Source organism: Phyllobates terribilis, unplaced genomic scaffold (assembly GCF_046119375.1).
Source record: "Phyllobates terribilis strain yellow unplaced genomic scaffold, ASM4611937v1 Scaffold_11__3_contigs__length_659146591, whole genome shotgun sequence".
In the NCBI taxonomy this organism is placed as follows: Eukaryota; Metazoa; Chordata; class Amphibia; order Anura; family Dendrobatidae; genus Phyllobates; species Phyllobates terribilis.
The window spans coordinates 174,813,484-174,840,868 of record NW_027362771.1 but is presented as its reverse complement, the minus strand read 5'-3'; the positions used below and the strand labels follow the sequence as shown (position 1 = coordinate 174,840,868).

At 44.1% G+C, this 27,385-nt stretch overlaps 1 protein-coding gene across 3 annotated transcripts in view; it reads left to right on the top strand.

Annotated features, from left to right (window-relative positions):
• CAPS2 (calcyphosine 2) overlaps nucleotides 1–27,385 on the top strand; it is a 103,234-nt gene that overhangs the window by 22,847 nt on the left and 53,002 nt on the right. For all 3 annotated transcript variants that reach the window (XM_073651810.1, XM_073651809.1, XM_073651811.1), the window contains 3 exons: nucleotides 2,831–2,898; nucleotides 6,681–6,791; nucleotides 19,217–19,291. In XM_073651810.1, the coding sequence (XP_073507911.1) occupies nucleotides 2,831–2,898; nucleotides 6,681–6,791; nucleotides 19,217–19,291 (254 nt within the window). The remainder of the gene's footprint in view (nucleotides 1–2,830; nucleotides 2,899–6,680; nucleotides 6,792–19,216; nucleotides 19,292–27,385) is intronic.

Here is a 27,385-nt window from a genome sequence, read left to right as displayed (position 1 = left end):
GGGATTTCAGAACAAGATATCGGCCATTAGTGGCTCATCTGCCACACGGAGGTCAGCGGCGATGCAGCCGGGAGATGACCGGCGCTATCTGGTCATCTCCCAGCTGCTCGCAGCAGAAGTACCCTGACCGCTCCCCGGTCCTCCCTTCACACTTGCCGTCGGGAGATCAGCGGCCCTAGCCGCTGATCTCCCGATGGTAGCCGCATGGAGGCCAGCGGCGATCGTCATCTCCCGGCTGCTCGCAGCGGAAGTACCCGCACAGGCAGCGCCGCTCCCCGGTCCTCACCAATCAGCAATATTGGCGCGAAATTTAAAACACCGCTGTCCTGATTGGTCGCGGCTGCCACCCATCAGCAACGAGCGCAGTCTGGCCGCGAATTGGCGCCGGATTTGAAACACGATTCGCTGATTGGTCGCACCCGTCTGGCCGTGACCAATCAGCGATATTGGCGCGAAATTTAAAACACTGCTTCTCTGATTGGTCGCAGCCAGCCGGCCGTGACCAATAAGCGACTGGCGCAGCCCGGCCGCGAATTGGCGCCAGATTTGAAACACGCAGGCCACCGTCGGGAGATCAGCGGCGACGCAGGCGGGAGATGACCGGTGCTAGCCGGTCATCTCCCGGCTGCTCGCAGCGGAAGTATCCCGACCGGCGGCCTAGGCGGCGCCGCTCCCCGGTCCTCTCTTCACACTTGCCGTCGGGAGATCAGTGGCGCTAGCCCACAGCCCTGCCCACAGCCCGTCATTCACCGTGGTACGTGGAACAGGAGATTCCTGGCTGCAGCCGCAAATAGTCGTGATGTAAGCGGAAGCAAGAGCCGGCTGTGCGTGGTCAGCGATGTTGTCACAAGCAGTATTGACAACATGACGTAATTACAAAATTCATTAGGGGCCCCGGGGGGATACATTGGGAGGTTAATTTAAAGTAGTGCACAACCCATTTAAACACTGCTTCGCTGATTAGTCACGCCCGGTCGGCCGCATACATATTCTAGAATACCCGATGCGTTAGAATCGGGCCACCATCTAGTAGACTATAATGGTGCTGGCAGAGCGAACGTGTGCTCTGTCGTGCATCATTTTCTGGAGTATATGCCTACTGGAGGTGGACACTCAGATGTAGTAGTAGACTGTGTCTGGGTGCCTCCTTTAGGTGTACACGCTCTAAAATGGTGCATGGCAAAGTGCACGTTCGCTCTGCCGGCACTATTATAGTCTATGGCCCTGTCAGCGCATATGCACCTGAATCCCGTTTTGCACGGTGGGGGGTTCTGATGCCATAACAGGGTGTTTATAGAATTTGGGCACATACTGCTGGTCGATCATTCTAGGATCAGTCCTCTGACTACAGTAATAATTCATACATTAGTGGTTAATTAGCTGTTTTTGTTTTGAGTTGTTACATTTGCTTTTTGTAGAATGTTGTAGCCATTTTCTAGATATTACAAGTTAAAGGGAACGTCAGTGCAGGGAATTATGTTTCTAAACATCTCTCTGGGTAAGTTACATTATATGTTTCTGCATTATAATTAAAAAAAGGGTCTCACTGATAGTCCCCTCTCTCCGGGATACGCCATCACAAGACAGCGTTGGTGACAACCAGCACATGTGGGGTGTACAGATGAAGATGGAGCCAGCACGCTCCGCATCACTGCACGTGTGCTGGTTGTCACCAACGCTGTCTTGTGATGGCGTATCCCGGAGAGAGGGGACTATCAGTGAGACCTAGTTTTAATTATAATGCTGTGGCATCGAACACAGGCAGTACTGCTCAGTTTTGGCACCACGCCAAGGCATCAAAGGGACAATTTTGATGATCAATTTGAATTAGGAAATTCTGTGCAAGCATTTGCCTTTTGTACAAAAAAGATATGTATTTGTATTTTTATCATTTTTAGTGTAAAAAAAGAAAATCGTAATTTAAATCGAAAATCATCCTTAGCTTTGAAAAAGTTGAGATGTTAATTTTGGGCAAAAGTGCCCAAACTTAGATGTAACCACGTCAGATTTATGCAAAAATGACGCTATACACCCACTAGACATAGTATACAGTGCCATTGTTTCTCCACCAAGCAGGCTGTTAAAGTACAGAAATTCTGAGCGGCCAAGCTCCAGAAATAGAGCATGAGTGAGATGCTAATTCATTAGTGTGAAACGAACATTCATTAGTGCCTGCGCCATCCGCATAGTAACAGATATGTCAGAACGGCATGCATGACCCCCAGCCTATTCACTTCTATGGGACTCGGCTGTATGGAGAGAATGAAGTGGTGGTCACATATGCCCACTTCCGATTGGTGATAAATGTAACTAATCATATGTAACATTACACAATAGTAAGTGCGAGAAAATGTCAGGTACATTGTTAGATTGAGTTGTTTGCTACTTTAGTACAAATAAATGACTTTTGGCGATGTTATGTAAGAACGTGTCTGCTGCATAGACTTCCTAGGGGTTTCTTCCGTGCTGGAAGGTGCAGTCTCAGACAGCCGTGCTTAGTTGTGCTCAGTGTACGTGTACTATTATGCACTGCTAAGCAATGTGCTGTAGATGTCCAATCGCTGAAGGGATTTAGTGTGTTTTTTACTGTGATTTTGAGTTTAATTGGAGATGTTGCTGACATTTCAGCTGCTTAAGGATATGCCTGGATTCTTTCCTTATGACGGGTGTCTTGCAGAAGCCTCAGATGCAAAGAGCTTCCTTAGAAAAGCAGAATGCAATCCCCATGTCACTTGTAAATCTCCACACTTGTCATTCTGTACAGCCTGATTATCCTACTTTCTGCTAATCGGGATGTTTCCTTTTTGTATTTCCCTGGACGTTATCGCAGGACGACCTGGCTGCAGAGAGAAGGAAGCAATCTGTTGTCGAGCAAGTTATGATAGACCATCTTTCTAGGTACATTAACCCTTTTTTACTAAACGGCTGTAGACATTGTTATGAACAGGAGAGGTCCTTCTATATTTATTAGCGTACATCTTCAAGACTGAGCTGGCGGAGACACTAGTGTCTATTAACCCGGCTCCCAAATGCCAGACAGGAGTGGAGAATGGCAGGTACAGTATGACCCTTACCATTGTCAGAGCTGTCTACCCCTTCTGCAGACCTGAGAAGGTCACCCTAGCACTTCTCTACAGCTGTGGCTCAAAACCTATTTCTGATGAGCAGGAAAAGCGAGAGCATGGCGTACTTTCGACTTAATTTGGTACTTTTGGGCTATTTAGAGGCTACCTATGCTTTTTTTCTTCTTAGATATGACAAATTAGTTGGGTCCAGTTCCTGAGACACCCACTAATTGCCCAAAACACTTGTCCGGTGCTCTGCCCCGAAAGCAGGAGCAATCACATGCAGAGCGATGCTTCCTGAGCCGCCCTGATGTGATCGGTGTTTTGAATGATCGGTGGGTGTCGCTGGGCATAGACTCCAAATTATCGGTGGGGCATCACATGATCGAAAGGCAAAAAGGGTGTAGGTATAAGCCCAACTTCAAAATTGTTGGGATGCTGTGTAAAATGTAAAGAAAACAAGAATGCAATGATCTGGAACTCTCCTATTCACAACAGAATGTAGAAAGTGCACAGATCAGAAGGTGAACGTTACACATTTTTCCATTTCATTCATCAAAATTAACTTTGATAGAAAAAAAATTAGAAAAAAAAAGAAATTCATAGCAGCAACATATCTCAAAAATGTTGGGCCAGGGCAATGTCTACCATTGTGTAGCATTCCCTCTTCTTTTTACAAGTGACGTGACCAATTGGTGGAGTTTTGGGAGAGGAATGTTGCCCCATTCTTGTCTGATGTAGAATTTAACCTGCTTAACAGTCCTGGGTGTTTTTTGACAGATAGTTGTTTTTTTTTTCTTCATGAGCCAAATGTTTTTTTTTTGGATGAAAAGTCCAAATTGCAGATGACCAGTCCATCACCCGAACTCATGCCATGCTGTCGTGAAAGATGCAGTATACAGTTTAGCATTATCTTGCTGAAATATTCAAGGTCTTCCCTGAAATAGGCATTGTCTGGATGGTAGCAAATGTTGTTCTAAAAACTCTATATAATGCTCGGCATTGATAGTGCCAGAGATAATGTAAAATAACATTGTTTTTTTATTTTTCTATGTGTTTCGAACTTTAACTTACTTTTTCTACAGGAAAAACATGATTTTTGTTTCCGGATGAAGAAGTGGGTTACACTTCAAAATGCGTAGAAAAAAAAAAAAAAAAATATTTTACATTATCTCTGGCACTTGATGTTTCTTCATCAGCTGTCAGTGTGGATATAGACCACAAACTTTCCATTTTTTTATATTTTTATTTTTTTATCTTTGTCTGGTAAAATCACCCTAGGATCTGCAGCATCCACACAACCTGGGATCAGATCAGCATATATCGATACCATCTTTGATAATTATTACTGGATAAGACCCTATCTTTTCTCCTCTGCTATTTATATCAGTATTGATAGTGGCTTTCAAGATGTGTAAGCTGCCCCTGCCATAGGCATTAATATATCCTCATACCAGCAGAGATGCAGCATTATAAACTGTGCACTGATAACAAGCTGGATGGTCCCTCTCCTCGAGTCCCCAGGACACGGCGTCCATGATTTCCATGAGCTTTGACCCAGAGAAGATGGCAGTATTTCTGGATTGTGTTGATATTTGGCTTCTTCTTTGGATGATAGAGCTTTAACTTACATTTGTGGAATGTATAGCAAACTGTGTTCACAGACAATGATTTCTGGAAGTGTTCCCGGGCCCACAAGCGAATCATGCCTGCTTTTAAAGAATTGCCTCCTGAGGGCCTGTAGATCACCAGCAGCCAATATTGATAATCGGCCATGTCACTTTTGAATATGGATTTCTCCGGGATCTCCGAATATTTTGATGCTATGCACTCTAGATGGTGGAGTATTCAAAGTCTTTGAAATTTCAGGTTTAGGAACATTTTTCTGAATTTGTTCCGCAATTTTTGACACAGTTATTCACAGATTGGTGAACCTCCAATTGTTTTTCATTAGTACCACTTACTTTTCCAGCCTTTTGTTAATGTTAATGCTGTTCCAACTTTTATGAGATGTGTTTCTGCCATTAATTTCTAAGTTAATTATTTTTTTTAAATGAAATATAAAAATGTCTTTCATCTGTGTTCTACAATGGCTTGCGAAAATATTCACCCCCTTGGCTTTTTACCAATTTTTTTGTATCATTATAACCAGTGTTGAAATATTTTTGTAATCTGATTTGTGTGTGATACATCACCACTAAATAGTCTAAGTTGGTGAAGTGAAGTGAGAAAAATATATTGTGACAAAGTCATGGGCAAAGTACTGGAGGGGAGATATGTTTCACTGAGGCTATTAGCTTCAGTGATATGAAACCTTGAAGTTTTCTCCAGCATGTTTATGTGCTGAGGGGTTAATCGGCCATTTTTAATGGGCTAAGTTTTTATGTGAACAGCTGTAGAGCGGGTGGGAGGCTGTTCACCATATCTCCACCCCAGGGTGTGGCCTGGACTATAAATAGGCAACCTTTTGAATCATTCAGTGTTCTTTAGGGCTGGAGAAAGGAACTCCAGTGCTTTATGTCTTGACAAGGAAAAGCTTGAACCGTTTGTTTGCTAAACTCTGAGCGGGCGGATCCCTGCTACCACAAGGACTGTGCTTTGTGCTACTTCTTTGTGTTCCCGTGACTACCTCCGTGTGCTGTCGAGTGAGTCAATCTACCACAATAGGCATAAACTAAATTTATGGGATAAAATAACAAAAAATTGGCATGTGCATATGTATTCACCCCTTTCTGATGCAAGCAGTTACCTTTATAAGTCACATACTTAGTGAAAGGAAGACCACCAGTGTGTAATCTAAGTGTCACATGGTCTGTCAGTATATGCACACCTTTTCTGAAAGGCCACAGACCATTAAGCAAGAGGCACTAGTAACCAATCAATACCATGAAGACCAAGGAGATCTCCAAACAAGTCAAGTACAAAGTTGTTGAGAAGTACAAGTCAGGGTTGGGTTATTATTTGCGCCAAGTTCATTAAGAGGCCACACCCTATCCCACCCCAGCTCCTCCTCAGCCCCGCCCATATTGGCGTGAAAACCACAAAACTTATTTCATGCCAGAACTGTTAAACATTTTCATGATTCGGGATTTATCAGTTTAAAACTCTATTCACCCTGAATTTGATTGATTGATTATGCTTAGCCAAAAAACTTGACAGGCGTAATATGTCGATGATATCCATGACAAAACAGCCTGAAGGAAGAAAGCCCTTCTTGTGTGTGGTCGCCTTCTGTAGCTTGGAAAATGGTTGAACGTCGACTACATTTAATTTGTTAAATTAAATGTAAAATTGCTTATTGTGTTCATGACCTTGAAAAAGTGTGGCAAAGACATTGTCAGGTATAGAGCGTGCAGAGCTGCTTGTTATTCGGAGATGAAGCAGTTATACCATAAAAACAGATCCACCAATGTAAAAATCCTGTTTTGGAGATTAATGAGCTGCTGACATGAGCAAGCAATTCTAGCTGAACGCAGGCAGCAGCCTTTCTTGTGGAGTTTGTTTATTCAGTTAGTAGTCTGATTGTATTTAATGCTGGTCCTCTCTAATTACTATCATGTCAATGTTTGCATTTTGCTTTTCTAGCTCAAAGTACATGTGATGTTGTTTTTCTAGGGCTGTTATTAGTGACCCCGAACAAAATGTAAATACATCCTTTCCGAATCCTCAGCAAGACCTGACATCTGCCCCCCTCCGCTTCAGGAAGAGAACGTTACACGAAACCAAGTAATGTCCAACTCTGTGGTTTATATTTCTACTTGTTTGTTACCTGCAAGTGATTTCCCTTTTGGGGCTAGATTACTTAGATTACTATTTGTGGATTTATTTCTCATTGTCTTCATAATGGCTTGGGAAACCTTTGTCATTGAAAAAATGTTATTTTTTTTACATATGTTAGTAGTTACCTTTAGTTAATAATTTTGCACTGAATTTCAGTCTGCAATCATCATTCCTTCCTTCCTTTTCACACACGTGATATACAGTCTGTAGTCTGATCGAAGTTTTGGAATTTTTTCTTGGAGGAGTGTCCCTTCCTGTAATACATGCTGGATGTGAGCTCTATGTATATCCAGGGTGCTGCTGTGTTCTCTTGCTTTCATGTATCATCACAGCACCAGAACTGCACATTTTCTTTCCATCTGCTTCATTTTTTGTTGGTAGCCTTTTTTCGGTGCTCACCATAAATCATTAGATACTTTATCCTCCCTCCTCTGCAGATCTGTGTGCAACCCCTCCCTACTGTTCTCTCTAATGTGCCAGAGCTCTGATGAATTAATATTTCTTTACAGAACACTCAGCTAGATAAAGAGCTTAAAGTGTTTATAGCATTAATGTTTATTGTAAACGATCATTTCTAGGAACTCTCCGAGCTCCTGATGGATGAGCAAACTGTTCATTATTTGGATAAAATGATCTTTTGGTTTCCAAAAAATATCATCATTCTCAGCAGAATCTTCCTGAGTAGACAGGATCTGCGCTGCCGAGAACAATCGCATTCTATGTACTCTGAACAATCTATTACAGATCATTCAGGGTGCATTAGAAGTGCGGTCTGCCAGTGGAAACAGGTTTTTAAATGCCCGCCGATCACCAAATATTTACTAATCAGCGATCTTTTAACACCGCAAATATGTACATGTAAATGCATTCTTTCTTACAATCTATAGCAGCAAGATGGTAAATTTTTTTTTAATGAAGAGTATTTAGAAAGCGGCTTAACTTTGCATTATGGAAGCAAATGAAAAATAAATTCTATGTGAAGGTGTACATTGCCTTTAACTCCTTAATGACTGCTGATATGCCTTTTAACAGTAGCCATTAAGGGGCCTTATTCCTCTGCATCGTTTTTTCACCATTTTTTACTATATTACAGATGACACACTGCGCAACCATCCTCAACCAGTTTTTGAACCTTTTGGGGCCAATAAACCCCTTAAATGCCGCTGTCAATCGCGACAGTGGCATCTAAGTGGTTAAAAAAGGGAGCGGTCTCCCACTTTAACACTATTGACTCCCCGTGATTAAAATTGCTGGTGCCAATGGTTGCCATTGCACCCTGAGGTTGTCTGATCTCAGGTTACAGTGGCCTGTTAGACCCTGTTGTAAGCAGGGTCTAAGAGGCTGTGTCAGTGCAGAACTGACAGGTCTCATATATGACAGTACACAAGTACTGCAGTGCATGAGACCCGCCATCAAAGTAAAAAATATACATGTCCCACAGTGGGACTAACTAAAAAATTTAAATAAAATGTGTAAAAAAAAAAAAAAAAAAGTAAAAAAGCGCTCAAAAATCACGAAAAGCTGTTTTATCACTAAAAGCTCAGATTTTCTGTAAAAATAAATAACTAAAGGTTCGCATAATTGGTGTCACTGCATCCTGTCATGTTATTTATTTCGTACAGTGAAGACCATAAAATTCTTTTTATAAAAAACATGCCAAAAATGTCACTTTTTCATCATACTAACACACAAAAAATTGAATAAAAAACAATCAAAAAGTCATACAGTTAGGTCCATATATATTTGGACAGAGACAACATTTTTCTAATTTTGGTTCTAGACATTACCACAATGAATTTTAAACAAAACAATTCAGATGCAGTTGAAGTTCAGACTTTCAGCTTTCATTTGAGGGTATCCACATTAAAATTGGATGAAGGGTTTAGGAGTTTCAGCTCCTTAACATGTGCCACCCTGTTTTTAAAGGGACCAAAAGTAATTGGACAGATTAAATAATTGTAAATAAAATGTTCATTTCTAGTACTTGGTTGAAAGCCCTTTGTTGGCAATGACTGCCTGAAGTCTTGAACTCATGGACATCACCAGACGCTGGGTTTCCTCCTTTTCGATGCTCTGCCAGGCCTTCACTGCGGTGGTTTTCAGTTACTGTTTGTTTGTGGGCCTTTCTGTCTGAAGTTTAGTCTTTAACAAGTGAAATGCATGCTCAATTGGGTTGAGATCAGGTGACTGACTTGGCCATTCAAGAATATTCCACTTCTTTGCTTTAATAAACTCCTGGGTTTAAATGTACATTTTTTTATTCCACTTTGCCTTAATTCCTGTGTAGCACTCGAAGGGTTAACACATTTCCTAACAGCAGTTTAGAATAATTTCAGGGATGTAATTTTTAAACTGTTATCACTTCTGGGGGTTTTCCGATATATAGGCCTCTTAAAGTCCTTTCAGAACTGAATTAACCCCTTCATGACCGGAGCATTTTCCATTTTTGGGTTTTCAATTTTTTCTCCCCTTCTTTCCAGAGCCTGAACTTTTTTATTTTTTGGGCAATATGGCCATGTGAGGGCTTATTTTTTGCGGGACAAGTTGTACTTTTAAACGCCATCACTGGTTTTACCATATCGTGTACTGGAAAACGGGAAAAAAATTCCAAGTGCGGGGAAATTGCAAAAAAATGCAATTCCATAGTTGTTGTTTTTTTTTTTACCACGTTCACTGAATGCTAAAAGTGACCTGCCATTATGATTCTCCAGGTCATTATGAGTTCGTAGATACCAAACATGTATAGGTTTTTTTTCATTTAAGTAGTGAAAAAAATTTCCAAAGATTTCTAAAAAAAACAATCAAAACAAAAATGGCGCCATTTTCCGAGACCCTTAGTGTCTCCATTTTTCGGGATCTTGGGCCGGGTGAGGACTTATTTTTTGTGCGCCAGGCTGACATTTTATTGATACAATATTGGGGTAGATACGATGTTTTGATCGCACGTTATTGCATTTTATTGCAATGTTGCGGCGACCAAAAAAACGTAATTCTGGCATTTCGATTTTTTTTCTCGTTATGTTACGTTATATTGATAGATCGGGCGATTCTGAACACAGCGATACCAAATATGTGTATGTGGAATTTATTTTTTATTTTATTTTGAATGGGGCAAGAGGGGGGGGATTTAAACTTTTATATTTTTTTAATTTTTTTAAAAACATTTTTTTTACACTTTTTGCATGCTTCAATAGTCTCCATAGGAGACTAGAAGCAGCAATTACCTGATCGCCTCTGCTACATAGAGGTGTTGAGCAGATCGCCTCTATGTAGTAGAAATGTTCCTGTGCTATGAGCGCCCACCACTAGGTGGCGCTCATAGCAATCTTTACATGACAACCACAGGGGTCTGCTGCAGACCAAGGGTTGTCATGGCCACCCATCAGTGACCCGCGATCACGTGACTGGGTCACCGATGGGCGGGGTAAGTGATGCGCTTCCGGCGCGGCGCTATTAAATGCCGCTGTCAGAGATTTGACAGCGGCATTTAACTACTTAACAGCCGCAGGTGGATCACGATTCCACCCACGGCTGTTGCGGGCACATGTCAGCTGTAATAATCAGCTGACGTGCCCGGTTCAGTGCGGGCTCAGCGCTGGAGCCCGTGCTGAACAGGGGGTATGACGTGGTGCGTACTATTACGTACCATGTCGGAAAGGGGTTAATGAGTAAAAAATTGGGATTTGTACATTTCCTTGGAAAAAATGCTGCTAAATTTTAACCCTTCTAACATTGTAACAAAATAAAAGAACGTTTGAAAAATAATGCAGACATAAAGTAGACGTGTGGGAAATGTTATGTTAACTATTTTGTGTGATCTGACCGGTTTAAGGGTATAAGCATTCAAAGTTTGAAGATTGCAATTTTTTTTGTAAATTTTTTAAAAAAAATTGAGATATATTCTCAAAAAAATGAAAAACTTACGGACCTAAATTTTATGCTAACACTAATACAATGTGTCACGAAAAATCAGTTTCAGTATCAGCCTAATATATACAACCCCTGGTAAAACGTATGGAATCACCGGGCTCGGAGGATGTTGATTCAGTTGTTTAATGTTGTTGAAAAAAAGCAGATCACAGACATGGCACAAAATTAAAGTCATTTCAAATGGCAACTTTAGGGCTTTAAGAAACACTAAAAGAAATCAAGATAAAAAATGTGGTACTCAGTAAGGGTAATTTTTTTCAGACCAAGCAGAGGGAAAAAATTATGGAATCACTCAATTCTGAGGAAAAAAATATGGAATCACCCTGTAAATTTTCATTTCCAAAACTAACACCTGCATCAAATTAGATCTGCTCGTTAGTCTGCATCTAGAAAGGAGGGATCACACCTTGGAGAGCTGTTGCCCTAAGTGGACTGACATGAATCATGGCTCCAACATGAGAGATGTCAATTGAAACAAAGGAGATGATTATCAAACTCTTAAAAGAAGGTAAATCATCATGCAATGTTGTAAAAGATGTTGGTTGTTCACAGTCAGCTGTGTCTAAAATCTGGACCAAATACAAACAACATTGTAAGGTTGTTAAAGGCAAACATACTGGTAGACCAAGGAAGACATCAAAGCGTCAAGACCGGAAACTTAAAGCAATATGTCTCCAAAACAGATAATGCACAACAAAACAAATGAGGAATGAATGGGAGGAAACTGGAGTCAATGTCTGTGACCGAACTGTAAGAAATCGCCTAAAGGAAATGGGATTTACATTCAGAAAAGCTAAACAAAAGCCATCATTAACACCTAAACAGAAAAAAACAAGGTTACAATGGGCTAAGGAAAAGCAATCGTGGACTGTGGATGACTGGATGAAAGTCATATTCAGTGATGAATCGCGAATCTGCATTGGGCAAGGTGATGATGCTGAAACTTTTGTTTGGTGCCGTTCCAATGAGATTTATAAAGATGACTGCATGAAGAGAACATGCAAATTTCCACAGTCATTGATGATATGGGGCTGCATGTCAGGTAAAGGCACTGGGGAGATGGCTGTCATTACATCTTCAATAAATGCCCAAGTTTACATTGAGATTTTGGACAGTTTTCTTATCCCATCAAGTGAAAGGATGTTTGGGGATGATGACATCATTTTTCAAGATGATAATGCATCCTGCCATAGAGAAAAAACGGTGAAAACATTCCTTGAAAGAAGACACATAAGGTCAATGTCATGGCCTGCAAATAGTCCAGATCTCAATCCAATTGAAAATCTTTGGTGGAAGTTGAAGAAAATGGTCCATGACAAGGCTCCAACCTGCAAAGCTGATCTGGCAACAGCAATCAGAGAAAGTTGGAGCCGGATTGATGAAGAATACTGTTTGTCACTCATTAAGTCTATGCCTCAGAGACTGCAAGCTGTTATTAAAGCCAGAGGTAGTGCAACAAAATACTAGTGATGTATTGGAGTGTTCTTTTGTGTTTTTGTTTTTCATGATTCCATATTTTTTCCCTCTGAATTGAGTGATTCCATAATTTTTTCCCTCTGCTTGGTCTGAAAAAAATTACCCTTACTGAGTACCACATTTTTTATCTTGATTTCTTTTAGTGTTTCTTAAAGCCATAAGTTGCCATTTGAAATGACTTTAGTTTTGTGCCATGTCTGTGATCTGCTTCTTTTCAACAACATTAAACAACTGAATGAACATCCTCCGAGCCCCGTGATTCCATGATTTTTGCCAGGGGTTGTAGAAGCATTCCAGAGTTATTACCTCATAGGCCACGGCTCCACTATCAGTTTTTGGCCACGGCCCCACTATCAGTATTTGGTCAGTATTCGGTCAGTATTTTTTTAGGAGTGGGAGCCAAAACCCGGTGAGGAACAATCAGAGAAAAGGTATAAGGCTGAGTTCACACGATGCGTTTTTCATGCGTTTCCGCGGCGTTTTTGCAGTTGCGTAAACGCCGCGGAAACGCATGAAAAACGCATGGTAGAAGGGCAGCAATGTTCCCCAATGGAAATCCGCATGTACTGTGCCCATGATGCGGATTTTTCCGCAGCGTAAACGCTGCGGTCAAAAATCCGCAGCATGTCAATTAATTTTGCGGAAACGCTGCTCTTTTGCCGCCATTGACTTGCATTAGACCGCATGGAATCCGCATCACTGTATATGTTGATGCGCTTTTCATGCGGTCTAATGTGCGGATGGTACCCGGGTGTGGATGAGAGGACTCTCATCCAGACCCAGGTACCATTAAAAAAAAAAGAATAAAATAAAAAATATATATATTCTCACCTTCTGACGGCCCGCGCTGCGTCCTGCCGGCTTCCCGCGCACTTCGCGGTTGAATGAAGGACCTTCGCTGACGTCAGAGTCATGTGACGGGTCACGTGACGCTGACGTCGGAAGGTCCTACAGTCTTCACTGCCGGCAGCCGGGACCGATGAAGCAGGACACCGGGGGCCATCAGATGGTAACGTATAGATTTATTTTTTATTTTTTGACATCACACACTATATAAATCCATGCCGGTTGCATGGATTTATATAGTGTGAAGTTGACAAGCACTTTCCAAGTGATGCTAAAATCGCTTGGGAAGCGCTTGTCAACCCGCATGCGGAAATGAAAGTGAAGACCGCTTCATTTCCGCATGTCCCTGGCAGGAAACCGCATGTACAATCCGCATGCGTTTTTTCCTGCCAGAGAGATGCAGAAACGCTCAGGAAAAAATCCTGAGCATTTCTGCATCGTGTGCACATACCCTAATAGAAACAAGTCACCAATTCTGCATTTATCACCCACTCCTGGTTTCAGCTCCCACCCCTGAGAAAAAATACTGACTGAATACTGACTAAATACTGATAGTGGGGCCATGGCCATAAAGTAACACTGGTCAGATTTGACTCTGTCACTCTGACACTAAGGGGTTAAACGCCTTATAGCATTACAAATCTGACTATAGAATGACTAATGTTATCTATTTATATCATCTTTTGCACGTCTTATCTTGTAAGGTTATGTTCACACAGAGCGTTTTTGATGCGTTTTCGCAGCAGTTTTCCCTGTGAAAATGCTTGCTAATAGGTCTGCCAGCTATAGCAATGGTAATCCTGATGTGCTGTGCACATGATTCGGAAATTTCGGAATATTTATACCTGTGGATTTTCTGCGTTTCAATTAGAGCCAATGGCCGCGAATTCACGACGGAAACGCGGTGCGGGTGGTACCCGGGTCGGGAGTGGAGGACTACTACTCCTCTCATCCGACCTCCGCTCCCGCTGATAACAGCGAGAGCGGGTCGGCTGGGGGGAACAGTAGTCTTCCCAGCCAAGCCGGCATGCCCACTGTTAAAAAAAAAAGTTAAAAAAATGAAAAGAAATCCTTATACTCATCTGTCCTCCTGGTCCTGGTTCCCGGCGATGCTCTCCTCCCGGCGGCCGGCGGTACACTGCAGGGAGCGCGCTTGCTCCCAGCAGTATACTGTGCTTCCAGGACCTGTGGTCACGTGAGCGATCAGCTGATCGCTCATGTGACCTCACCGTGGGAGCGTTCTGAAGAACGTTCCCAGGGTGATGGTGGTGAGAGCTCACGGGGTCTGATCAGCTGGTGAACCCCAGTGACCTCTTTTACAGCAATGTACACTGACAGGAGTGGTTTTACACTCCTGTCAGTATACACTGCTGTCTTCTACAGCAGTGATATCAGTGATTGCTGATGTCACTGCTGTAGAAGTGACCCGGATCGACGTGGGACCATTGTTGGCGGTACGTGGACTGCGTCGTGAAGGCGGACAGGTGAGGAATATGGTTGTTTGTTTTTTTACTTTTTTTTTCAGACGATCGATGGCTTTGTGGATCCAGTACAATAATTTTTTTTTAAAAAAAATGTGTGTTTTTTATTTCATTAAAATACTTTATTCTGGCCGTGTGTTTATTGAAAAAGCGGCGACCATTTTACTACGCAGTTAGTAATGGGGGCGTCTTATAGACGCCCTCCATTACTAACCTGGGCTTCACATCAGCCTCCAATACAAGGCTGACGTGAACCCCAACCCCATTATCCCACCGCTACAGGGCAGTGGTAAAAGCGGAGGCTAAGCGCCAGATTTGGTGCATCTTATGGATGCGCCATTTCTGGGACTGCTGAGAGGTGATATTAATAGCCGCGGAGGGGGCTAGTATTCATGGCCCCTTCCCTGGCTATTAATATCCGCCTGCAGCTGTCTAGTTTAGCCTTTTCTGGTTAGATTTTATAGGGGACCCCACATCAATTTTTTTTCTGGGGTCCCCGTGTAATCTAGCCATTAAAGGCTAAACAAACAGCTGTGGGCTGATATTAATAGCCAGGGAACATTTTTAGCTAATGGCCCCTTCCCCGGCTACTAATATTAGCCCCCAGCGGTCGGCTTTCCCTCTGCTGGTTATGAAAATGACGTGGGAGCCATTTTTTTTTTCAATTTTATGCTTTGTGCCCACCATCGGACGTAGTAGCGCTTTGGACACATTTTTGCTGCGTCCAAAATGTTACATTCTATTGAACGCAGGTAAATCCACATGTGTTCATTGAACCATGCGTATTTACCATATTCAATACATTCTAGTGGTCAAGTTTACGTTGCAGAGACTAGCGACTCCGCAAGAGAATTTGACATGCTGCGGTCCTGAAAAACACAGACACCGAGCAAACACTTTATTTGAAATACAACAGACATTTCTTTAATCAAAGGAGACAGCATTCTTTAATCATTCAAATTAACCAATATACTCACCCCAGTTCTGATGGTAATCCAAGGGTTTAAGCAATGTCCCACCAAATAACTTTGTTTAGCTCCAAAAAGCATTCATTGATGTACAAAAACGCGTCAAAAACATGCGGAACTTCCGCAGTGTTTTTCCTGCCAAGGAGATGCAGAAATTCTCAGGAAATTTCTTCTTCAAATCATGATCGTGTGCATATAGCCTAAGATGAACTGCACACATCTGATGCTTTTAGTCATGCTACCTGCCAGTGTAATGCTACATATTATATATGATAAAATGTGTAGAAATGGTTCAGTGATAGGTGTGTAGTTGGACATGGTGACTCAGTGGTTAGCACTGCAGCCTTGCAGAGCTGGGGTCCTGGGTTCAAATCCCACCAAGGACAACATCTGCAAGGAGTTTGTATGTTCTCCCTGTGTTTCTGTGGGTTTCCTCCGGCTTCTCCGGTTTCCTTCCGCACTCCTAAGACGTACTGATAGGGAATCTAGATTGTGAGAGTGATGATGATGTCTGTAAAGCGCTGCGGTATATCATTGCGCTATATAAGCAATGCATAAAAAAAAAAAAGGCTGGTTTACTTTTTAATAACTTATAGACCTCAGTGATGTAGCTCGTACTTCTGCATCAATTTCAGACTAGGACATACACCAGAAAAGGGGTCAGCCCTCCCTGACACTTCAGTCACATTACGCAGTGTGCTTCCCCATGACCAGTGGTGTTACAGACAGCATACGGTTCAGGTCATAGTATTAGGCAGCGCTCCATAGATAACACCTCTTAGCCAGATGCATTACATGTCATCAGTACAGTGCTGAGGCTGAGTGTACGGGTGACGTTGAATGCTGACATTCGGGCATTGTTATAGAAAATGACTGTGTGTATGTGTAATGCATGTATTTATTTATTATGCTTTGCTTATGTAGCGCCATCATATTCCGCTGCGCTTTATATCACAATCTAAATTCCCTATCGGTATTTTGGTAGTTACTGAATTTATATGTGATTGTATGTAGTGAGTGCACAGCTAAATATGGGCAATGTTGTAACACTATTTAGATGGACATTATGACCCTATATTTTGAGTCTACAATGTAGTGGCATTATTTTGGTGTATCAGTGTATTCTTGTACTATGTGTTCCCTTTATGCACCTTGCATGTGACTGTGCATGTGTCCTTGAGTAGTGTGGCTGTCACCTCCTCATAAAGTCAAATGTATGTCTCTTGTTTGAATTCCATGGAAATACCATCTACAGAGCCTGTGAGATCATTTATTAACTAAAGTCTTACTCTAAAAAATGACCCTTGTCATTGAACTAACTAAGTTAGTCTAAAGTCACATTAAATCCTTAGACTCAAAACCATTTCTATATAGTACAGATAACAGCTTAACCAGGCCTGTTTTAGACAAAATGTGGCTCTGGGCAAAGTGGAGCCCTAAATGCTAACATATTGCACCATCGCATAAAAGCGCTGATTTCAGACTGCTAAACCAGCGCGATCTACTATATTTAAAGGGAATCTGTCACCACATATCACCATCTTTGACCTGTCTAAGCTATTAATAAGGGCATACAGGCTATAGACTGTTGAAAAAGTTCCTACCTGTATGTTTCATATCAGATGCCTTATTGTTGAGAAATCATCTTTTATCACTTTATATAAATGACCTCTCCCGGTCTATGGGTAGTACATTGCCTGGAGGATAATTCTGCCTCCAGAGATTATTTTACATGAAGGGGTAGTTACCCGTGTGATGTGTAGTGGCCGCTCTCTGTTCTCTTGATCCCACTGCAGATGTCACGGGGATACCACGACAGAGTGGGGCCAGAAGATGACAGCGTCTGGTTACACAAACTCCTGCACTTATTAGAACTGCTTCATCATCCTATTAAACAGTGCAGGTTTCCTTGCTCTGACATTGCTAGGGTTAATCAGTTCAGTTGATCTCCTGGAGCTCTCCATCCTGATTTGTCTCAGCTGTTCTGCATTTGCCACTCCCCACTGGTATATATGCTTGCCATTGGCACTTAAGTTGCCAGTGATAGTTTACCACTACCTGGGGTTAAAGTTCAGTGTTTAGATTAGACTGTTGTAGAGTTTTTAAGGAGATTTCTGCATGTGTTTATCCTCATCCCCTTCCAGTTCCTATACCTCCCCTATTTCCCACTTGGTTTCCCACTTCCCACTTTTGTGAGTGTATTTGTGTGATTGTAGTTTTCTTTTATCCCTGCCTGTTTACCCCTGTCTGTCTGGTTAATGTTTTCCAATACACTTCGGCCTCACACCTCCCTAGGTGGGGGAGGGAACAGAGAAGGGTAAGATAGGAGCATAGCAAGGTAGGAGACCCTGGCATCTCCACCATCTAGGTTAATCCGGGGGACAGGGATATCCTGGCAGCTTTCTCTCCTGTTCTGCACTGATCACATAGATCAGTGTCAGACCGGAGGAGAGAAAGCTGCTCTAGCTGTGATTGGGAAGGATGTGGTATCATTGTTCTCCATCACAGAAAGCTGTCTCCTGATTATAAGACGCACACGCAAGCCATAAGCCTAACAGGCTAATTAAGGTCTGAAACCTTGGTTATCTGAGCACACAAATCTCCAAGGGTGCCCAAACCAATTTTCCTTTTTGTATTTTTTTAAAAGTAAAAAATGACTATATGTATATTTGTTTGCCTAAAATGCAATGGAAATGTGTTAGGCCTTTTAGAGATCATTTCATCTTCAACTTTCTTAACTGTTCACAATAACAGTAATTTTGACCAGGGGTGCCCAAACTTTTACATGACACTGTAGGTCTATGTGCATGAACTCTAAATGTGAAAATGGACTGCTCCTTGTGTGGTTAACTTAATAGTGCTGTAATTTGCTCACTAATATAAATAAAATATATTGCTCAAGTCGACCTAACCCAGCGACATTGGTCCAACAGTTTAATAGCTATAGGGAAGGGGGGGCTCCTACTCTCCCCAACAGATGTTATTGGGGGAATTATGGGTCAAGAAGTTTTAACTCCAAAGCAGCACTCCAGAGTTTTCTTTTTTTTTTTTCATTGCTGGAGTGTTGCCACTAATCTTAGTTCCCCTACCCTAGTTTTATACTCACCGGCCGTTCTCTTCAGCTGTTCTCGGTGCCGCTTCGGTCCCGTTCTTAGATTGAGAGCTTGTGACCACAACTTCTGACTTACCTGATGTCAGAGGTAACGGTCACAAGCTCTCAATGTAAGTCTATGAGCGCCTTGTTCTAACTCTCATAGACCTACATTGAGTTGTGACTTCTGACTCACCTAGCAAACACTGGAGCAGTCTGGCAGGTCACAATCTGCAGAAGATGACCGGAGCGGCACTGGGAACAGGTGAAGACAGCTGGTAAGTATAATACTAGGGGCAGGGAACTTTAATGCCTGAACCTTTTCTTCTTCAGAAGATAAGCCGCTACTGGAGCTATATGGCAGCGGCTTTCTCCGAGCTCCCCTTTGAAAAGACTTGAATGCTCGGCAGAGTCGGGGGAGACTGGAGTGATAAGTGGTGGCTGAATGAGCTCATTGCCATCAGCTATCATATATTTCTACTGTATGTACCTGCAGACGTGTAAAACCCAGCAGTGTAAAATTAGCCTATGTCTTTTGTAACATGTTGGAAATCTAAGTTTCTCTTCACTTTTTTATAGGATTAAAACAAGCTCAACACTAACGGAAAACATGCTGTCCCACAAGCTGCGATTTGATGCACGAATTATATGCAGGTAGTATGCCCAAATTATAATGTGTACTTCTGTCTCCTTGCTGCATAGGACCATTGTATGAAAGATTTTAATTTCAAAAGTTATTGCCTATGTTCAAACATTTTTTTACACGTTGCGTAGGCATTGTAGCACTTCTTCAGTACGCAAATGAGATTGCAACAATGAGACTGCAACAGTGCAATTTGTCCTAAAATGGACAAATACGCCCAATTACACAGCGATAAAGTTGTAAGGATATATCACACCCAATGCAAGGAAATGTTCTTGCACAAGAGTATTTGAACATGTTAAAAAATACCTGGCGAGAGTGGCTATTGGGCTTTGAAAGCCAGCCCGTAAAGGGAATCTGTCAGCATGTTTTTGCTATTTATTCTGAGAGCAGCACAATATAGCACACGAGAGACTAAATACAGGAATGTGTCACTTATTAGGCTGTGTGTTTTAGTTTTGATACAATCAGTATTTTATCATAGGCAGATTATCTCTACAGGACTACATCTCACAAACAGACCAATCAGATTAATCTGTGTAACCTCACCACTGATAATAGTTGCTCACAACTCACAGTGTACACAGGAAGCTGCCAGTCTGGTGTGTGGGCAGGGTTATACACAGGCTAAAAGTCTTAGCTCTGCTACATCTACATCAGACAGAACAGGGATTGTAGAAAAACGACATCAGGCAGCCCAGTAAGTGATAGATCACTGGTATCAGGCTGCCCTATATTATGCTGATCTCAGATTATATAACAAAAACTTGCTGACAGATTCCCTTTAAGTTACAGTAACAATTAGTAATGAGCGAGCATGCTCGAGTCACTACTGCTCGGTGCTCGCCCGAGCATCTCACTGCTTGACATGCTCGGCGCTCGCCGACTATTTCCGGGGTTGCTCGGCGGGAGCTCGGGTCCCCTCCCTGCATGTTTGGCGTTCTTTAGAGCGCCAGTCAACATGCAGGGATTGCCTGCCACTCATTGTAATGCCGCAGCCATGGTGGTTGTGGCATTACAGGGATTGGATGGCCGCACAGCGTCATCAGGTCATTATCAGACCTGGCGCCGCCATGCTCGTCACAGTCACTCCGGAATCAGACAGTGTAGGGAGAGGTGCTGCTGCATCAGGGAGAGATTTGCTTGTGTATTAGGTAGTGTAGGGAGAAGAAACGTACATTACACATATCCATCTTAACAAACAGTCCTTTTGAGGACTAACTAATCCATCTGCAGAGATATCAGGCAGGCAGTGTATATAGCAGACTGCAGTGCATATAGAATAGAGGCTCCATTCCAATTCTGCCTTCTGCTGCTGTTAGATATTTCTATACAAAGGCCCAGGTCTCAGGGGCCAGGAATACTTTTTTTTGGATCTTAATCCTCATTATTTGCTTAAAAAGCAATGCAGAGAACACCGTTTTTCTGCGCCATTTGCTTGTTGGCACTACAGAATACAGCCAGGTCCTTTCCATATTACAGCTCTAGAAATCCAGCTATTTAAAACTGTGTTTTCTCCGTCACACGGATAACATATTCGTTGTCTAAAAATACTGCCATTTCTGGCCTCCATTAAAAATTTCCTTTAGTGTGTCAGTGAAGCAATTCACAGCAGTTTGCTGTTCAAACTACTTACCTACAGGCCAGGTATTTAAAACTCTGTTTTCTCCGCCACACGGATCACATATACGTTGTCAGAAAATACTGCCATTTCTGGCCTCCATTAAAAATTTCTTTCATTGTGTCAGTGAAGCAATTCACAGCAGTTTGCTGTTCAAACTACTTACCTACAGGCCAGGTATTTAAAGCTCTGTTTTCTACGTCATACGGATCACATATAAGTTCACTCCAAACTCAGTCATTTGTAGTGAGCGTGGAAGATACTGTCCTCCTTTCAAATGGGGCAAGGCACGTGGCAAGGGACTGGGAACTGGACATGATGGTGATGGTGCATGCAGAGGCCGAGGATAAGGCTGTGGGCAAGCTTAAATGGTGCCACAACAAACACCCATATCTTCTCGCCCCATCTTCATGTCCCAATTCCTTGGTGACCGCAGCACACCACTATTAAACCCAGAGCAGTGTCAAAAGGTTGTTGGTTGGATAGCGGATAATGCTTCCAGTCACTTAGCCACCACCACCTCCACCACCCTGACTTCCGCACGGTCAAGTCTCAGTAGCCGTGAGTCTGGATCGCATATTCCTCACCCTGATCCTCCTTCCTCCCACCATGCCGAGTGCCCGGAGACAACTAATCCCACACTTGGACACTCTGAAGAGCTGTTCACTTTTCCATTTATAGATTCGGGCCTCTTGCCCAGTCCACTTGAAGCGGGGCTAGAGGAGATCGTGTGTAGCGATGCCCAAATATTTGAGCAGCCATGGTCACACGAAGGCGACGGTGGGAAAGCGTCACAAGAGGTGGACGATGATGAGACACAGTTGCCAGAAAGTCAGGAGGATGACCAGGGTGCGGAAGTGGAAGACGAGGTGGTGGATGATATAACTGACCCAACCTGGCAGGAGGACATACAGAGCGAGGCAGCAGCACACAGGGGGAGGAAGGCAGAGCACCCCAACAGGCAGGAAGAAGCAGTGTGGTGGCCGCAGATGGAAGGCAGGCAACCGTTCCCCGTAACACCAACATGAAGGAAGTTGCCAGTACAACTGTTAGGTCTTCCCGAGTCTGGTTGTTTTTTAAAGACTCTGCCGATAACCCCAAAAAGGCCATTTGCACCACCTGCCAGGCCAGCATCAGCAGGGGTGGCAAAACGACCAGCCTGACCACCACCAGCATAATCAGGCACATGGCAGCAAAGCACCCGACTTTGTGGGCCGAACCCCAGGGTCCAGGAACAGTCTGTGCAGGTGGCACCATTGCTTCTTCCGCTGTTGTGCATGCAAGTCAATCCCCTGTCCATGGTGCATGCGAAGATGCCTTCTGCCCTGCACCTGTCGTTGTGCACTCTCAAGTAGCAGCATCAAGAAGCACGTCTATGTCCTTGTCCCAGCGCAGAGTTCAGTTGTCCATACCCCAGTCCTTGGAACTCAAGCGCAAATATGCAGTCAACGCCCCACAGGCCACACTACTAAATTCTCACATTTCATGACTGCTTGCGCTCGAAATGTTGCCTTTTAGGCTCGTGGAGACGGAAGCATTCCACAACCTGATGGCGGCGGCCGTCCCTCGGTACTCGGTCCCCAGCCGCCACTATTTCTCCCGGTGTGCTGTCCCCTCATTACACAAGCACCTGTCCCAAAACATTAGCTGTGCCCTCAACAACGCAGTTACCGGGAAAGTCCACCTAACCACGGAGAGGTGGACAAGTGCTTGTGGGCAGGAACCGTACATCTCGCTGACGGCACACTGGGTTAACATAGTGGAAGCTGTGACCCAGTCGGACCTTGGGACGGAACATGTTCTCCCGACGCCGAGGATTGTGGGCCCTAGGTCAATCAGGGTTGCCCCCACAGTCTACAGCTCCTGCACCTCAGCCTCCTCCTCCTCCTCAGCTTCCATCTCCAAAATAACCACATCAGTCACAGGCCGGAAGCACAGCAGCACTGCCTAGACCAAGCGGCAACAGGCTGTACTGAAGCTAATATGCTTAGGTGACAAACCGCGCAATGCTAAAGAGTTGTGGACAGCTCTGAAAGAGCAGGCAGATCTGTGGCTCACACCGCTGAACCTACAGCCAGACATGGTCGTCTGTGACAATGGCCGTAACCTGGTGGTGGCTCTGAGGCGAGGCGAGCTCACACACGTACCATGCCTGACCCGGAGCTGCCGGATCTGCTTGTTAAAGTGCGCCGCCTGTGTGCCCATTTTAGAAAGTCAGCTACAGCTTCCGCCACCCTTGCCGTGTTTCAGCAGCGTTTGCAGCTTCCGGCTCACAGACTGGTGTGTGATGTCCCCACGCGTTGGAACTCTACACTGCAGCTGTTGGGAAGGATTTGTGAGCAGAAGAGGGCAGTTGTTGAGTACCAGCATCAACAAGGCCGTCAGTATTCATTTCAGACTACACACATGAGACCTCAGGAGTGGAAATGGATGTCAGACATATGTACTATCCTCCAAAACTTTGAGGACTCCACCAAGATGGTGAGCTGCGATGACGCCATAATTAGCGTCACCATCCCGCTTCTCTGTCTTCTGAAACGCTCTCTGCTCACATTCAAAGAGGATTAATTGCATGCGGAGCAAGATGAGATGGAGCAAGGAACCATTCAGGGTGATTACACACAGTCCAGCCTCATCTCATCCCAACGTGGATTGGGAGACAATGAGGAAGAGGAGGAGGAGGAAGGACAGGAGCTAGTTTCATGCACTATAGACGGTACTACCTGCACAGCTGTCATACCGTCTGTTCAGCATGGATGGCCAGAGGACAGAGAGGAGGAGGAGGAGAGCATGGTCAGTCATCCTCTTGGTGAGGACACGGAAGTCTTGCCTGTTAGTAGTCTGGCACGCATGGCTGAGTTTATGTTACGCTGCCTTTCCCATGACCCTCGCAATCTCAAAATTTTGAGTGACAGTCATTACTGGTTGGTGACACTTCTAGACCCACGCAACAAGGAGAACTTTATAACTCTTATTCCTGAGGCAGACAGGTCTACAAAAATGGGGCTGTACCAGAAGGCCCTTGTTGCGGAACTATTAAAAAAATTCCTATCTGAAAACGGAGGGCACACTTCGTTGGACAAGTAAAGGAGTACAGGCAAGAGAGACACAACTTCAATCCAGCAGAGGCAGGGGAACACTGTAAAAGTTCGGGGAGAGTTTTCTTAGCCCCTCCCATCGCACAGGCCCTGAGGTGCGGGGTACTCTCACAAGGAGTGCAAAGTTTGGGAAGATGCTGAGGGAGTACCTTGCCGACTGTACCAACATCCTCCGTGATTCCTCTGTGCCTTATAATTATTGGGTATCCAAGCTGGATACGTGGAATGAACTGGCTCTCTATGCCTTGGAGGTCCTGGCCTGCCCTGCCGCCAGCGTTTTATCAGAGCGGGTCTTTAGTGCCGCTGGTGGAATTATAACTGATAAGCTCATCCGCCTGTCAACTGAAAATGCTGACAGGCTGACTCTTATAAAAATGAACAAGGGCTGGATTGGGCCGGACTTCTCAACACCACCGAATGATAGCAGCGTAACATAAACTCAAATCCAGTGTCTTTTCTTGGGAGGTGTATTCCCATGCACCTTTTCACACCCAGACATGGGTATACGGCTCCTAATTTTGGCTATTTGCTCTAGTCCTCCTCCTTCTCCTCATCCTCCACCACCATATCACCAGGGTGACCGTGGTCCGTGATGCAACAGCCACATAATTTTTTTAAAGGGTATTTATGATGCCCGTAAAAAAATTTTTTTATACAGTATGTTCATGTATACCCCCCAGGGATAAATGTTTGTCAGCCCATACAGTTAGTGCATGGGCAATACAAGTATAGGAGGCCGGCTGCTTTCTAATGGGAACATTTTTTTATGAGGCCTTCCTCCACGTCTCTTCCAAGGGGCATTGAAATGCCTCCAAATTTTTGGCAGCCCTTGCATTCACTGCATAGGCCAATACTATGGGAGACTCTCTCTAATGGGAATTTGTCGTTACTGTGGCCCTGCTCTATGTCTCTTTAAATTGTTAGTGGGGTTTTTCCTAAATTTGGTCAGCCGTTGGACTCACTGCATACCCTATAACTGTATAGCAGACTCTCTCCTTTCTAATGGGAATTTGTCATTACTGTGGCCCTGCTCTCTGTGTCTTTAATTTCTTACTGGGGTTTTTCCTAAATTTGGTCAGCCGTTGGACTCACTGCATACCCTATAACTGTATAGCAGACTCTCTCCTTTCTAATGGGAACATGTCGTAATTGTTACTGTGGCCCTGCTCTATGTGTCTTTCAGAGTCCCTCCATCATCAATGAAACAGGATGTGTCTGATGATGTGTCACACACCACATTGCCAGATAAGGTTGTAAAATGTTAAAATGACATTTTCCGGTGAAGGCATTTGCCTTAAAAAATAACGTAAAAAAAACAAAACAGTAGGATCTTTCTTTAGTATAAAAACCGAGTCGCCAATATAACCTCAATGTAATCACATTGTTCAGCTCCTGCACCTCCTCCTCCATCTCCAAAATGACCACATCAGTCACAAGCTGACAGCACTGCAGCACTGCCTTGGCCAAGCGGCAACATGCTGTGCTGAATATAACATGCTTAATGCTTAGGTGACAAACCGCCCAGCGCTGCAGAGTTGTTGAAAGCTGTAACACAGCAGCCTGATCTGTAGCTCTCACCGCTGAACATACAGCCAGGCATGGTCGTGTGTGACAATGGGCGGAAATGACAGCCGGAGTAGATACGGTTTCCCTCTATGCCAGTCCTTTCACCGAGCTAAAGAATATGGCTGTGGTGAAATACAACTCCCACTGAGAAGCTGTTTCAGATTGAAAAGCATTGTGTCCACCAGAGGATTTGATTCTGAGGGCTCACCTTTCTCCCCTGCTCAAGAGCCCCATAGCAGCTGCAAAGTTAGCGCTATCATGAACTCTCCTGATGTAGAAGCCAGGGCACACCAGAGGATTCTCTGGTGGGACTGACCAACCCTGCCGAGAAGCAGTCCTGGCTAAGAAAAGCGTGTGGGAAGGTTCCCGGACACTCTATGGCTGATTTTTTACTGAGGTGGAAACCCACGCAAACATGGGGAGAACATACAAAATCCTTGCAGATGTTGTCCTTGCTAGGATTTGAACCCAGGATCCCAGCGATGCAAGGCTTCAGTGCTAACCACTGATCCAATGTGCTGTCGTTCACCCTCTAACATCTAACAGGCTGGAGAAACTTGCACCTACTGCCACTCTATCTTCAGCTCCTTTGTGAGAAAATAATGTATTTGGGCAGCCACTTAGTGTACCAAATAAAATTCCTGAGAAGGAAATTGGGGATGTCTTCGCTACTGTTACTGGGGCCAGTGCTAATACCATGGCGTCGTACCATAGTTTACTGGAAATATTCCAGGCTGGTTGGAGGCAAGAAAATTCCCACAGAAAAGTACCAGCAGTAATGTTCAGGGACCCGCGCTTGTAGAAGGCGGAGACCACATCGGGAAAAATTGTGACGGCTGGGGACCGAGTATGGACACGAGGCATGAGGCATGAGGTTGGGAAAAGCTCCCGCCTCCACGGGCCTAAAAGGCCACATTTCAAGTGCAAGCAGCTGCCCAGAAATCTGGCAGTTTAGTATTGCAGCCTGTAGGTGGGTGGCTGGCTGCATATTTGCTCTTGCATTCCAAGTAACAGAAAACTAAGCAGATGGTGGCCTCTATCATCATCATGGCCTCACCTCGGCATTATGAACTCTCCTGAAGGAGAAGCCAGGGCCCACCGGAGGAGTCTCCGGTTTTCTGGTGGGTCCGTCCAACTCTGCCGAGAAGCAGCCCTGGCTAAGAGAAGTGTGGGGGAAGGTGCCCGGACACTCTCTGGCTGTTTTTTTAATGTGGATCGGACTTGCTTATGCATGTTATTTCTCAAACCGGATTGCAGATCAGGCCATTGCCCAACTCTGTAGTCATGAAATTAAATGCGCAAAGAAAGATGTTTGTGTGTCAAAGCACCACCGAGAAGTGCGAGTTGATGTTGGACGGGCTGCCATTGCTTCTGCAAAAACTGCTTTAGAGGACTTCCTGGGAGAAATGACACCCAGAGTAGATACGGTTTCCCTCTATTCCAGTCCTTTCACTGAGCTAAAGAATATGGCTGTGGTGAAATACAACTCTCAGCAAAAAAAGCTGTGGACTGGCTCCGTACCGTCCCTGGCCACATTCACCTGTCCACGTGTTTGTGGTTAGGCGGTCCTTCCCAGTAAGTGCACTGGGGAGGGCACGGGTAATGTTGTGGGACCCGTGCTTGTGGAAGGCGGAGACGACACTGGGAGAAACAGTGGCGGCTGAGGACCAAGTATGGACACCCGGCCGCCGCCAGCATGAGGTTATGAAAAGCTTCCGCCTCCACGAGCTTAAATGGCCACATTTCAAGTGCAAGCAGCTGTCAAAAATTTGGCAGTATAGTATTGCAGCCTGTGGGTTGGTGGGTGGCTGGCTGCATAC